This window comes from Caloenas nicobarica, chromosome 8, assembly GCF_036013445.1.
Source record: "Caloenas nicobarica isolate bCalNic1 chromosome 8, bCalNic1.hap1, whole genome shotgun sequence".
Classification (NCBI taxonomy): Eukaryota; Metazoa; Chordata; class Aves; order Columbiformes; family Columbidae; genus Caloenas; species Caloenas nicobarica.
In genome coordinates, this window is record NC_088252.1 from 4225213 (window position 1) to 4240732 (window position 15520).

The 15520-nt window shown below is 37.8% G+C and overlaps 1 protein-coding gene across 5 annotated transcripts in view; it reads right to left on the minus strand.

The window, feature by feature from the left end:
• Positions 1 to 15520, minus strand: part of ARMC8 (armadillo repeat containing 8) — a 67647-nt gene that overhangs the window by 11518 nt on the left and 40609 nt on the right. For 3 of the 5 annotated variants that reach the window (XM_065639690.1, XM_065639689.1, XM_065639688.1), the window contains 8 exons: positions 13915 to 13995; positions 12594 to 12669; positions 12413 to 12503; positions 8886 to 8946; positions 4854 to 5054; positions 2398 to 2493; positions 873 to 955; positions 524 to 605 (listed from right to left, as the gene is read on the minus strand). In XM_065639690.1, coding sequence (XP_065495762.1) covers positions 524 to 605; positions 873 to 955; positions 2398 to 2493; positions 4854 to 5054; positions 8886 to 8946; positions 12413 to 12503; positions 12594 to 12669; positions 13915 to 13995 — 771 coding nt within the window. Of the gene's footprint in view, positions 1 to 523; positions 606 to 872; positions 956 to 2397; positions 2494 to 4853; positions 5055 to 8885; positions 8947 to 12412; positions 12504 to 12593; positions 12670 to 13914; positions 13996 to 14893; positions 14954 to 15520 lie in introns of all 5 variants that reach the window. The other 2 variants (XM_065639692.1, XM_065639691.1) reach the window with 1 other exon arrangement.

The window sequence follows — 15520 nt, forward strand, 5'->3', positions numbered from 1 at the left end:
CTGAAAATTAATTTATCTTTATTTAATATTACTTTTATTTTTTCTATTAAGAATTAACATGTTTTGGAATGAACATACCAGTTATTTAGTACAAATCAAAAAGAACAACTGCCAGCAGCTGCCTTTACACAGAAGTCTGACATCCACATTTGCTTTTTTTTTTTTTTTGACATGGCTCTCCTCTTCTATACTAGTTGTGTTCCTTCAAGCAATCCTGTCTTTTTTGTGTGTTTTACATTTACAAAGATTTCATGTTTTGCCTTTCACAAACTCTTAAAACATTCAAACCATTCCCTCCAAGCCCCTTCAGGGGATCGTGAATTCTGAATTATAGGATAATTACACGACAGTCCTCTTTGCTGCTGCTTGGCTTTTGCTGATTTACGGCTCTCTTAGGTCACGGAATTTTGATTTCTAGGTAATTTCTATTATGATTCTATAGAAAGGCATGCAAATTGAAGAGATGCCATAAACTCCTTTAATGGAACAAATACTTCAGCAGTTGAGACTTTCTTTTACTTACCTTCATTAAAGGTTTCCATACAGCATGATCCTGAAAACTTGTCCTGAGCTGCTGTACAGAACGGGACAAACTGTGCAAACATCTAGGATGCAAAATAGACCTTCACTGTAAAACATACACCTTCACACGTATCCTACTGTAAAACATACACCGTTTCTATACAAAGACTCAGCTTAGAATGTGGTAAGTAGTAGACTGTGAATAGCGGAAAAAAAAAATTGTAGTAGTCCAGGATAATTCCCTCAATATATTTTCCAACAGTAGAAATGACTTCAGGCTAGCTTTTGAAAAATCAGCAGAAATTCTAACAAGAACAAAAGTATTTGTAGGAATGAGAAAAGCCTCCTACCTGACTGCAGCTAATCGCACCTTGATACTAGATTCAGACAAGCCATTAACAATACGGTCCATCATATTTTCGGTCTCAATGATCTGGAGCAAAAGGGAATTAATGTTATATGAATAAAATAATATCAGTGTTTATGGGTTGTTGTTCTGTCTGCAACATTTTAAATATTGCATTTAAAAACTGCAGCTAAAAACAGCAAGCCACATTATTTTCCCAGATCAAGTGGAAAGTAACGTGTATCTGCATACAATTTAGAAAAAAAAAAATCTATATTTTTTGCTCCACTACTATTTAAAAGTGATTTTATTAATCATCAAGGAACAAGATGGTTATATTTATACGAATTACCCTTAATGTCATATTAAAACAAAAGAGAGCATATGTGAGTGCACACAACATATACAAACTACAGAAGAGACACATGTTGTAGAGCTATCCAGAAAAAAAATACATCATTCATCTGCCATATTTAGACATGGCCAGCACAAGCACTTAAGACTAGGATAAAATGGAGTTAATACCAAGACTAAAGATGGCTTTTGTATAACAGATCAACTTTGTCATGTACACCCCTTCACACACACACACTTATTAAAAACAATGCTTTGATATGTAAAAGGAGGATCCTTAGTATTAACTAAACAAGTTCATCCTGCAACAAAACAGAAGTGTATGGGTTTGAATTCTGGAGATCCTGAATGGTTTCCCACTGATAAATCTTCCTGCCAGTTATCTTTTCAACACTGTGATTTCCCAACTCCTTCCTCTCCACATCTTTCTTCCCTCTATTTTTCCTTTCACCAGCAGAGACACTCAGGAAATTCTCCCGTCTCGTGTACTTGCCACATTTGACATTGTGACTCCATGCTTCATTTGAAAAGAAATGATGCTTTTAATCATTCATTGTTTAATTTCCCTCCATTCTCCACACAAATTTTTAACTGTATGAGTGCTCTAATCATCCCACCTCTTTCTAGTGATGTTTGAAGAGAGCTTGTTCTCCTTCACACCAGCTGCTTTGCTATGACAGTGCAAGCCCCCCTCGGTCACTTCAGAATCTTGGAACAAATTCTGACTTTGTTTCCAATGTGATCAGACTTTCCAGGGTTTATTTTTGAAATAAATATTTGAATATTTGTTTTATAACAGGATACATGACAGAGAAATATTCTGTCCCTCAGAACACAGGTTTCAGAAATGACTCCTATGCCACAAAAATATTCCTGCACAGCTTGTGACTGTGTTCTCATTTATTGTGAGAATCTAGGTCATCACTGTGAAGATGTTTACATGAATAAACTTTACTGTTATATTTTGTTAAGGCAAGACATCAATTTTTGTTCAAATTCCATGCAAAGAAAGCACAATCTGAATGTTTATATTAATGTAACAGAAAAAGAGCCTTCTCGATTCGACCTATTTACACAACAGGAAAAAAAAGGCCTGGAAGGCTGTAAATCTTGCACTGCCTTTCAGCCGAACTTTCGGCTACATCTTGGCCTGATTGCTGACATTTTTTGCTCACCTTTTTTCGGATATCTTCATCGTTTGCTCCCAGGGAAGCGTAGAGCTTGAAAGCAGCCTGGCGCAGTTCATGGGCGTGCTTCAGATCATGGTCAAGCTATCAAAATAAAGCACAGATATCAAATTTAGACATAAGAAAATTACAGGTGTGACATTCTTTTTTGTTGTAAACTAGTGCTTATCTACTGGGGTTTTGTCCACCACACCAACGGCAGCTAGAAAGACAAATGTTCCACGAGCTGCTGTCCACATTTATCACCTGAACACAATAACTGAAGTTAAGAAAAAGGTTAATTTCTCTGCTGAGTTAAAGATAAGTAAATTCAAACATATTTGAGACCAAAACACTTCTATGAAGTTATGACTCTATCCAGACTATATTCAGGCAAAAAACCTAATCTTATTTACTTAACAGAAACAAGCCAGGAACAGTGAAAAAATTAGGAGAGAATCAAGGGAAGTTTTAGCAGGAGAACTGAATGAACCAAAGTCAGTCTCTGAATCACAGAACCTCCATCTTAAAGTGGATGTTAAATTCCGACTTCTGCTGCCGAGGAAGTTTCTGGAAGGTACGTTCTTAACATAGGTGCTAGAGAGGTGAATTGGGATGATGCACCACTGGATAGGCTGCTTGCAAAGCAGGAAAAATTTATTTGGGGTATGATAATTAATAGGAGCACTAGCTATAGCGATCGTAGCGGTGTTCTCCAATACCTACAAGGAGAACAAGGAGTCAGACTCTTTATGGACATGCACAGCAAGAGACGAAGAGAATTGCCAGATTGAAACAGGAGAGGTTCTTACTGGATATAAGAAATAAAAATTCACTGTTAGAATAGTCAAACTTTGGAGTAGATTGCTCAGCAACGTTGTTTCATCTCCATTCTTAGCGGTTTTCAAAGCCGACTGGGCAAAGCCTTGAGCAACCTCACTTAAGCTCAGCTCTGACCCTGCTTTGAGCAGAAAATTGAGACTTTCAGACCTTCTCATGTTCTTTCCAATGAGAAGTAATCTATGACTCTGACTGCCCTCAAAATGCTCTACAACAGGGTTCTACAAAATGATGCATTATATAGTCCACACAAAATGCCAGAAATTGCTCATATTAAGCAGCAAAGCACTTAGCAAACTGTCAGAAATCAAGCTGTATGAGCAATTGTCTCTAGCACAGCTATATTAGAGTGGAATTATTATATTAGAACACAATTATATCATTGTTTGAAAGATTTAAAACAGACAAGTAATCTGCTTGGCAGAGTCCTCATTGATGTAGTTTTTACCTTGCAGGGCACAATTCAAAGCATTCTTTACAAAGTAAGCAACCCTGGCTTCCCAGCTGACTGTTTTACAGACTTTCTGAACACTCAAAGTAATGTCATAATATTTTTCATAATTGCTCCACTCACATTTGGAACCTAATCCTATTTTTGATGCTACAGCCAATGTTCATTACTCCCCAATCAGCTGCTAAACTTCCTTCTGCTTATTTAATTTTATAGGGCAACTGATTTTTTTTTTATATTTGATTTTTATTTTTACATAGAATTCAAGGCAGCTCCATATTGCAGAATCAATTTCATTAGATAAAAGTCAGAGAAGTGAATCTACCTCTTGGGCTAGTTTCAGAGAAAAACCAAGGCTCTGTAATCCATTTTTGGGGGGTACTCTGTAAAAATCAGACTCAATAAGAAAAGGAGGGAATAGGCAACAGATATTCCCCTATGCAGATTATGTAAAACAGTCTTGCTTCTGAGGTTGATTGATCCACTAGTGCTTTGGAAAAATGTATGCAAATCTGTAAAAAAAAAAGTTCACAGATGACAACTCCTTGTATAACACCTACAAAACTAAGTGGCCAAGGTATAGCTGGTCTCTATTTATCAAAACTCCTGCAAGTGCAGATAACTCATAATATGAAATGCTACATGGCATCCACATGGTTTTCTGCTTTAACAGAACAGTCTCTAAACTTAACATTTTTCACAAAGTTGACCTAAGAATTGATATTTTGAACATGATCTCTCATCACATGGACTATTATTTCTTATGAAGCTGAAATATACTGGTTCCTGAAGGAGACGTCTCATTCTGATACTTCATTGCTATCTCTGGAAAATGTAATGAAATTCCTATGGCGAAGCTATATGAAGTTACTCGCAGCTCATCTCTCTATCTTTGACACAGAAAAAAAGGCAGCATCCTTCTTACAGGATGGAGAATCCAGATATACACAACAATTTTAGTTTGGATAATAAAGACTCCAGAAAAAGCAGTGAGCAAGTAAAGACTTGGGGACTATGTGCATCAGGAATCAAGTCCTGCTGGACCCTCTGGTCACCTTTCTCTTGAGGAACTCAGAAATAAGGCTTAAATAGAATTTTTAAAAAATACCCTTAGCCCATTTATTATTGGTTTTGCACATTTTTCAAAGCTTAAGCACCGGGGAAGGAAACATACCCTCTTGATATCAGTGATTGCACTGACGGAGCTGGGATACTTGAAGTAGTCAGCAAGCATGACAATGAGGTGGTCAGTGATGCTGGCGATTCTCTGGAGCTCCACATCTGTTTCAATCAAATAGGCCAGTGTTTCTGCTCCTTCTACTCGCTCCTCCAGCAGTCGTTCCTTACTACACATTCGAACCAAACATGGCAGAGTCTGAAAAGTTAAAAAACAAAACAAAAACCCACAAATAAACCACCATTGTTTACTGCATCCATGTTCATAAGGAAGCTCACAGATAAATAATTAAAAAAAAAAAAAAAAAAATCAAACCGCTACCCTAGAACAATTCTCAGTGTTCCTTAGATCGGTACCTTCAGACAAAAAAGATTTTAGTGGTTTTAAAGACTACATGCAAGCTCTCAAGAAGTACTTGAGCCCTCCTGCCCTTTTGCGATCTAGAACTGACCACAGACAATACAGTAAAAAAATAATCTCAGGGTTTCCTTGACCCATGCTGGCTTCTGGGAATAGTAGGGAAGGGAAGACAACTCCTAAGTAGTATATCTGGTCAAACAGAAATAAAGTCCACTTAGAATCCAGCTCCAATCTGCTGTACCCTGACATATCCTCTACTGCCTTGGTTACACTCAGCTGGCAGTATTTTTGTCATACCTTCTCTACTTTAAACATTAAAACCAATCCAATCTTTCTTTACGTGAAGCTCAATGAAAAGCACTTAACTCTGGGAAGACCAATTCTCCAATGGTTGGGACTCTGTTCACTCAAGCCTCACCAAACAGAAGTATGAAAATGGAATAACCTCAAGGTTTTTGCCTCGGTAACTCCACTGTCTTTAACAGAATTACACTAGTAGAAAGTGTTTCTCAGTGTTATGTTTTTGGGAAGCTGAAATAACCTTTATCCTTTGACTGTTCAAATGATTAAATAGATAAATACCTTAATTCCACAGCAAGGAAGCAGAGTTACAGGACTTGCCTACATTTATTAAAAGAACAGATGCTACCACAAGGATTACCATTTGGGCTGTGAATCTTGCCCCTAATCCCATCAGCCAAAGCTCCCCCTTCTCTGCTTATCTGCCACTTTAGACATCAGGTAAGACTTCTGCATCCTTAGGAAGTTGGCCAGAACTCTTTCAGAGAGAAGGTGGCTGCTGAGGGGGGGTAAATTTAAGCAGCCCTCAGAAATGACCTCATTCCAAAAGTGAGATTTCTAGTACCTCTGCAAGTTTGTTCAAAGTTTGCTTGAAAAGCCTCCAGGTGCCTAATTACTACTATATTTATTTCAAAGCTGTAGAATTCAAAACTGCACCATAATGATTAAATATCAGTTTTAATTACCAAACTGGCATAAAATGAATTAAAAACTGAGATTAGCATGACTAAAATCATGAAAGCTGATCATAAACTCTCAGGAAAATGACATTCAGCTTGACTAGGAAAGAAAACAAGTGGAATTCCATGTCTGAATCACAATGTACTTCCCAATTCTTTTCAAGGTCAAATGGCCCAAAATGAGCTTTTTCTTGGAATTCAAGGGCTAGACGTTGTTAAGTCACTGTCTGCAAGCACTCAAGAAACACATCTCATCCTTTTCAACTGTTAGCAATTCCATCTGTTTAAAATTAAACAATATCTAGAATTCCAAGGGACACATTTTAACTGTTCCATTAGACCTACAGGTCAGTACAATACAATTAAGACAGAGGATTAGGGGACTGTATTAGAGGTGTGAGATGAAGAGCCACAAAGCACACCTGACCTCTTCTGGCCAGCAGACAAGAGTCTGAAAATGGACTGTAAAGTTGGAATATTTAATTCACGTGGTATCACTGCGATGCATCAGGGTTATCTGGACAAAGCTTTTGTTATTAGTATTCCAGAGAAATCATTTCCCTTCCAATCAAATCCATTATTTATCACCCTCTTCTGCCTTCTTCCCACCCCAACTGATTTTATTTTTTCATGTTACAGGCCAACCCGCTACTCAAACTAGGCAATGAAAATAAATCAAAACCATTTTGGAAACACACATCCCTGACTGTCTTCTAAATGAAGAAAGTTTGACAGCAAAAGCTCAAAGTTCTCTTCAATAATTTCTGAAAACTCTTTTAGTTTACCAGAGGTCAAACAATTTGTGACTGGATTTACCGCAGACTGAGACAGTGTGTTATCTTAAAACTATGAGCTCCTGGAGTGACCCCAGAAGAAAAATTATGTGGGTTGTCAGACCAAGAAGGTTTTGTGCCTTCCTTCTCTTTCATCTACGCTCAAGTATTACAACTTTTAGCAGCTGCTATCAGCCATCACCTGCCTTTGCCTACGGCGGCCGTCCCCCATTTCTTTTCCCCAGAGCACAACAGTTCTGGAACCCACCCGTCCTGAGCAGGACATGGCCTGGGGTTAAGCAAACCGGGGGAGATTCCTGAAAGGAAGAAATTTTCAAAAGAAGAATGAGGTTTGCAGGAGCAAGAGAGGTTGGGAGTGTGGAATTGCAGCTCTCGGATTGCAGGTGCTAAAGTAGAAAGAAGAGAGACCAGGGAATTGGGAGCATCAATTTGGGAAAAAAGCTAAGTAGGAGAATGAGGGAGAAGGATGCAGCTTGGCTTTCTCGCTTGCTCTTAAGATCAGATGCCTGTGCAGAACAGAAGCCACTATTGACACTGGAATAAACTGCATTTTGGACTTCCTTGCATAAAAAGACAGGAGGGATGGGCCTTTGCCTCAGACAACATATGGATTTTTCATGTGTTGTTACCTGGAACAAAGGCTGCCAGACTGCACTGCCATGGATACTGAAAGGAATGAATACGCTTTCTTATTGCAGTATCTTACACGCCACCTCCTCTCCTCCCAGCATTACCAAAGAGTAGGACTAAAGGACAGCGCTTGACCCCCCAGTGATAAGTTTTTCTCGTTTAAAATGTAAGCTTGCAGGAGTCATCAGGGGTTTGCACCAGACCACAGTCAGAAGATATGAATCTTATTAATTAAGGAATTCCCGTAAAAAGTTACTGGGTCTCAGATGACCCACCACCAAATCCTGACAATGACGGCTTTGCTGATTAGACTCCTCACTTGGTAGAGTCCTTCCAAGAGTACATGTGGTCTTCTCAGTCTCAGTACAGGGGCACATACAGGGAAAACATTATTTTTTCATGTATTTAAATTGCATTTCCCCAAATCTGAACTAAGTGTTCTTCTCTGGAATGAAGGATGCTAAAAACATATCAAAAGCTTTGGAGTCTGCCAGACTGTTACAGTAATGATCAAAGAAAGCAAACATGTTTTCTTGTTGCAGTACCACAATAATACTGCAATGTCTCATGGAGAAATAAGCTGTGTTAGTATTATCTGATCTCTGGATGATATGGTTGCTCATTAACAGCTTTTTTTGTTTTTTCTTTTGACTATCTATAGAAGTGTGACTATTAAGAGATTACATTGCTATGGTATTTAATGATATAAAAATCAAATCCAGTATTTCAGCATTAGGGTTTTTTTAACAATGAATTACACTAGCCAAAGTATGAAGTAGACAAGCATATAAAAAAATTATGAAACCTGAGAAATCATCCACTTGTGACAGATTCCACATATAGACTGTGCGACTATTCTGACTATAGCCTTTTGAAATAAGCTACTGAAAGACAAACCAGTGCCTTGTTCATATTGGCAGACCAAGGCAGTAATGTTGTTTCTACGTTACGTAGAAATGGTTACCAAAATGATTACAAACCTCAAATAGATGTGTGTCAAACTCTGGGATATTTATTCCTGGATATTCACATTTTAGTATGATTCTTTATTTAAAACTTCTTTAAAAATCCATGTCACTATAAATGCTTAAAGACACAAAGGAAAACCAGGGAACTAATTTTTAAATTAAAAAAAAAAAAGCAGAAGAACTTGGTGCTTTGAAATCTCCAGTGTAACAGATTTTCTGCTACTTTTTACACAATATGAACAGGATAGCCCTACATGAGAAAAACATTTTCAACAGAAAACCGTTTAACCTGCTCACCTTAAGAACAATGCAAGAATCGTCTGTCCGTATTGCTCCAGCTCTGCACATGGAAGTAAGGCTGTAACAACATAATAAAACATATATTCACCTATCATGGGGTTTTATGCACTTAAGCAAGATGTTGCAGAACAACCAACTGTACTTATGACATGCACTCCCCTTCACTCTACCATTGATTTAAATACATTTGTGCTCGCTGGACGTGGGCACGCAAGCTACCACAGGCGGACTTTTAAGCAGATTTCTGGTACAGGACACCTTGCTGGAGCACGGATCAATACGTACACCACACACTGGTCAAAACAGGTCTAACCATCAAACGTGATTGATCCACAAACCTCTTCTACCAATAAAAAAAATAAAACAACAAACTAAGTGAACAACTTAAGTGAAGATAAAGGAGCAATATGCATAGACCTGTCCTTTGCTGCACTTAAAACAATCAGGAGAGCATCAATATAGGGTTGGTAGCCTGATAGCTTCGTCAGGAACCGTTTGAGCTTTGCATTAACCTAGGAGATGTGGTATCATCGTGATGCTTGTCCACAAGCACGTCTTAACGCTCTGCTGGAATAAGCACATCCTTGCTAATGATGAACCCGATCAAGTCTCTGACATGGAACCGAACCAGCACTTGTTCTTGGTTAGACAACAACTCCAAGGTCTCAAACTACAATGTCGACACACAACATCAGACAAATGCTAAGTTGCTTTGTTAATTTATCTGTACACATGCTCCAAGCTACCAGACATGTGAAGTAGTTCGCCCACCAATAAAAGTGTTTTACATTTAAGTGGTTTAAAGTTTCTACCTGCTCTGCTACAGGGAAGCGGAATGAAAGTGGAGGATAAATGCTCTACATTCAGTGCAGGAACAGTCAAGTATCTTTTGAACTAAGCCATTGTAACTGGTTTTTATCATGACACAGTTGCAGTTAAAAAAAAAAAATTATGGAATTTCAGTAAAGGTGACTTAAAACCAACATGTTTGAACTCTCAACTGGGCAAGTTAAAAGTGTACATAGGGTCAATTAGTATTGCTCAGCTAAGAAGCAGTAAAATGCAAACATATTGTAACCACAACATACTTCTCTGCATTCCTGAGCTCTTTACGAGTGCTTAAAGAGAGTTCTTCCACCTCTCAGAAGGTAACATCACTGATCATGTTCCCAACACCTACCAGTGACAGACACAGCTAAAATCCCATAATCAGAAGTCTTTTAACACGTTATTTCTCGGAAGTGAAAAGGTAAGACTTGACTGCTAGCATAGAGATCATTTTATAAACTTTTATTTCCAAGCCTTGCGGCTGGCAGCAGGAAATACTCATTTTCACACCTGAACAATCAAGAGGAAAGCACCCGTTTTGCTGGGAGCAATTCCGGTAATTTTGGTAGAAAAGGTTACTGCTCTACTCATAGCTACAAATCACTCTCCTGAGTGGCTTTATTGCTCTTCCCCCTGTGCCAAAACTGCTGCTCAAGGGTAGAATCTTCAATCCGTTTCAATTATGAGGTATTAACCTGAGTCTTCCAGGTCTACTTCGATTGTTGAAAAACAAAGGAAACTTAAGACAGTCTTGTATGTCAGTCCAGATTCAAACAGAAATTTAACAAGAGGCTTCACAAATGCAGAAAAATCCCCTTCCAAGGGCTCTACTAATAAATCAGAGAGGAACTGCAGATTAATTGACCAAAGCTGAAGTGAAGACTAATTTAGAAGCAGAAAAAGAGGACCTGTGACAATTTCATTTACTACTCTCATTAGAAAAAAAAAAAAAGAGACAGTCTGGCTTGGAGGGAATCATGTAGGGAGCTGACTTATAGAAGAAAAGCCAGTAGGTCTTTGCAAGCCCCCCAGGACTGTCATGAAACAGAGGCCTTGAGTGCCCTACTAAGAAGGATGATTGCCCATGGACTAGTCAGAAACTCAGCCTGAAACTCAAGATACTGGTTTGTCTTTTTTTTTTTTTTTTTTTTGCTTTTCGCCGCATCATTTTCTTCCGTGCTTTCAAAGGTCCAGTTGAGCCGAAGTGCTGCAAAGCAACAGCAGAAGATGGAATTGTCTACCCAGCTCCTTCCCATTTGGAGCAGATGGGTAAAGAACACCAACAGACCCAGGACATGGTGCAGAGCCAGAACGATTCTTCTAACTCCAGTCTGCCTTCATGACTTACCAACCGCCTTATATCTTGAGATATATTAAAAAAAATAATTTCTAACACTGAATTATCTGTGTATTCTCTGAATTCTCAGAGAAACACAGAAATCAATCAGAACCAAGACTGCTACAAGGCAGCTAATTTAACTTGCCTTCTTCGCTAGGAGCTGCCTAACAAAACCTGTAAAACCAGACTGCATAGACCAGTTGTGGTTGGAAGGGAACATGGGATGTCCCCACACAGATCTCACACACGGAGGGGGATTACCATCTTAAAACAACTTCCCCCACATAGACATCTTGATAACTGCTTTCATGAATGGGTTCAGTCATGGTAACCTGGCAAGATGACAGATGAGGCGGCCCTACCTACCCGACTCGTTCCTCACCCAGAACCTCAAGACATTGCACTCAGACATGTGCCAGGGAAATCATTCAGTGAACTGAACCAGAGAACTCACTGATCCAGGTCAAAACAAGCCACCAAAATCTATAAGAACAATCAAAGAATACCCCAGTGACCAAGCTCCTCAGTTACATTTGATTTTAGTAGTTTATTGTGACGGGTAATTTTACCTCTTTAACTCCCTGAAGTCATTTATTCCATTATTATCAACACAACAAAAGGAAAAGAGTCTTAAAGGGAGTAAATGCCCAGCTTAGGAAGTGAGTCTAACCCTATTGATGCTGTTATGAAACCTGGTGACATTTTGCCACTCGACAGAAAGTCATCATGAATATGAGCACACAGAAATGTGCCCACACCAGAACGGACAGTTTGATTCGAACTAAAAAAAAAAATTCATTAACAACATTAATTCTGCTGTGTGAGCACACAAAACTTAAAGAACAACCTATTCTAATTAGAACAGTTGGGAAGCAGGACTAGCTCTGCTCACTCATCACCTTAGTGCACACGGTTCTCAACGTACCACAGCCCCAGTCACCTGAGTCCTGAACAGCGGCGCAACAACAACATTAACTTTAATTACATGATGATATTTCAGTATTATGCTCTGTAAGGACATATGATTGACCACAGCCTAAGTAAAACTGTTCATAAAATCCAAGCTACTTGTGAAAACTGCAGTTCAGCATATGAAAATCCATATGTCTGAACACACACGTTCCTGACAAAACTGCTGCCCAGCAACATTTTTTTCCTGTTCATATACAGCAAAGAATGGAAGTTATGCTATAAAGATTATTAGGTGAGAACCACTTCTTCAAGGATTTAGATAATGCAAACAATATAATTATTCTTAAGATTTTAGATCACATATTACTTTGCAACAAGCAAAAAGGGAACAGTTAAAAAGTATTAAATTGCATACTATTTCATTTTAATTCTGGATAAAAATTACCATTTGGCTGACGTGAGCTGCATTTCAATAGGCTTGTCCCTTTGTAACATCTTCACAAAAATTTGCGGTAACAATTCTCCATCAACTGACACTGCAAGCAATGAAAGAGAACTCCAAGTAATTCTAATTCAGCCAATCGATAAAATGAGTGTCAAATAAGCAACAGCACCTTTATACTTACCATTTACAAGAGTCATGGATACCTGCGGGTTTTCAAAGGCTAGAACTGAGAAGCATTTCAATGCTTGCATTCGAACCTGTGTAAACACATAATGTAAATGAAGTATTAATGTAATTGCATACTTAAAAGCAAAATTGGTCTATGCTGCTGTATTGTCTTACAGAAAATAATCCTGTATAATCAATAAGAAATGTAGATGATGAACAAAAGGCAGCTGGAAACATCTAACTCACACCATGACTCCTGTGATCTTCCTGTTGGAATTATCCTTCTGTAGGGTATGTTGTGTACAAGACAAGTAAGGATAAAACTTGGGAACCAGACAGTCAGAAATACTGGTCTTATTTGTGACGCCTCACAAACACGCAAACAATAACACCAAAGAATGGAGGTATCATAACAATAGTATTGTTTCTCTCCAGGACTCATAAGTACATAAGAGAATCAGAAATACACGTTGTTGAGATCCATATTTCAGAAGCCTTTTAAGGAGAGTTTAATAAAATGTCTAAAGAGAACCATCCAGTTGAAGTGATTCAAAACTAATCTTAAAACAAATATATACCATAAGTACTACTGCCATTGCACAGCCCCAAGTATCATCTGTACAAAAAGGATTCACAAATTTATTCAAGTTGGATCTTCCTCCTTCAGTCCAAAACCATGTCTTGGTTTATTGAAAAATATTTCATGATTGCCAAAGTCACGCTAGGCTATGAAGTCTTTATAGCCTCTTTTTTGATACAGTGAAGACCAACCATTATCACCTTCCCAGATGAATAGCTTGGAAAATTCACCTTATGATACAGGGTAAAAAAGGTCAGCTAATGGGAGAAAGAGAAAAACGTTGCCTGATCATAGTTAAAACTAATTGATAAAGAAAGACAGAAAACAGAAGTGTATCAGTCTCACTAACAAAATATTAAAGACCACATACTTTCCACTGCATTTATAAAAAAAACCCCAAAACCAAACAAAAAGCACCACACAAGATTAACAAGCCCCTGGAACAGAGCACCAAATTTCCCTTCGCTTGAAATTCTCATTTAAACACTGTTTTTCCTGCTGAAAGATACTTCATCAAGAATATTCTGCATTAGGCAGGAGATCAAAACAGACAAGCACAATTATCTCATCCAGTATCAATTAACCAGCAAACAGCCCGCTTCCAATAAAATAAAAATGGCATGATAACATACTAGATTTTTTGCATTAGATATTGTAATAAAAATAACTCAAGATAAACTTATAGTTTTTATAATCTTCATTTGGATCCCTTTCATAAATAGATGTAAAACACGGAATAATTTTAACGTCTTACTTTGTAGGAGGTGGAGACTAACAGATGTGCAATATTCTGAACAGCTCCATGGTTAAATAAGATTGTCTGGTGATCTGGACCCTTCAAAGGAAAACATAAAACAATTTATTTTTTTAGAAGAACATTTAAGAGGTTTCCACTATCTGCAACTTACTGTTAAGGATTAAAGGCAGATTTACTAACATTTACATTGTAATCAGCTGGCATACCAACTTTTTTTTTTAATAAACAAGTCCAACTATTATTTTTATAGCATTTGTCCTTTTCCGGTAATCATTTCCACTCTCTTCTTCAATAGACAATGAAATTAATTTTCACAAATGAAGAAATATAGATAGAATACTTATGTTTCTATGCTTCATATTGGAAACAATCGAGAGCTCCCAATTTTCTCTACAAATCATATAAAAGATCCTCAATCCCTAATGTCTTCTTCACTGGTAATATTAAGCATTTTCAACAATTCCAGCCTCAGAAGAGAGGGAATTAATTCTAAAACTGCTTCCAGACAAAACGTGACAGTGCTTTGAGAACACATTCAGGTTTTCCTCCTACAGATTATTTTCGTTTCAAACATATTTAGCCATAAATCCAGTCAGCCATCACCCATTTATTGACTTCAAGATCTAAGGCAGCAATGGCCAATAACACCAGTATCTTTCCAAGATTTAAAAAGTATTTGGAACGAAACACAAATACTGAATTCTGCAGTAAAAAGGTCTCAGAACTTCTGTAGTACGACAAGCCTCGACTCCGCTTTATTTTCACGTTTGAGATACAGCTGGAATCAGATTCCTCTTATATTCAAAAGAACGTTTTTACAACATCACTTACCTCTAAGGAAAAAAAAAGCATAAAATTACTTTTAGATGTAACATATCTGGTGCTTTAAGAGATGCTTCAGCTGCTACTGCCACCAAGAGCTTTCTACCAAAAAATGCAATTAAAACAGCATGGTTTAAGTAGGAAAACAACTTACATTGGCACACAGAAGTGGCTGAGGCAATGATTTAAAGCCGCAGCTATGCCAGCGTTGAAGCTGAAGAACAGATATTAAAATAGGTGAAAATAATGAATGAACTTAAAATTTAAAAAATCATATTGACCTAGATTGCTCTAGTAATTCACAAGTATTAGTGATTTTTCAATGAGTTGCAGATGATCAATTCTGTGCAAACAGGACAAATGCATGTACAGAGGTGACACTTGGGTGTATCCTTAGTTGCATAACTAAATATACATGAAAATATCTAATCTGTACACATCACGTTTGTGCATTAAAGATGCCAGATTGGTTTGTGCAATCAGGTTAAGCACTAACCCATAAATAGGGACAGCTTCAAATATAAATGTGAAAACTTGAGAATATAATGCATCATTTCCAAGCAGCTCAGGCACCAATTTAATAGCAAGGCCTTCTGGTTTGGTTTCTCTTTGGATACACAGAGTTCCAGGGGTCAGTCCTCCTACGCTCATCTTTTTTTCCAAATATGATTGAATGACATAATATTTCAGGACTAGAAATCATACTTCTTGCATGATTTTCTATCATACAATGTCCATTTGCAATAGAGCAGTAGGACAGCACAATGTAACAATTCATTCC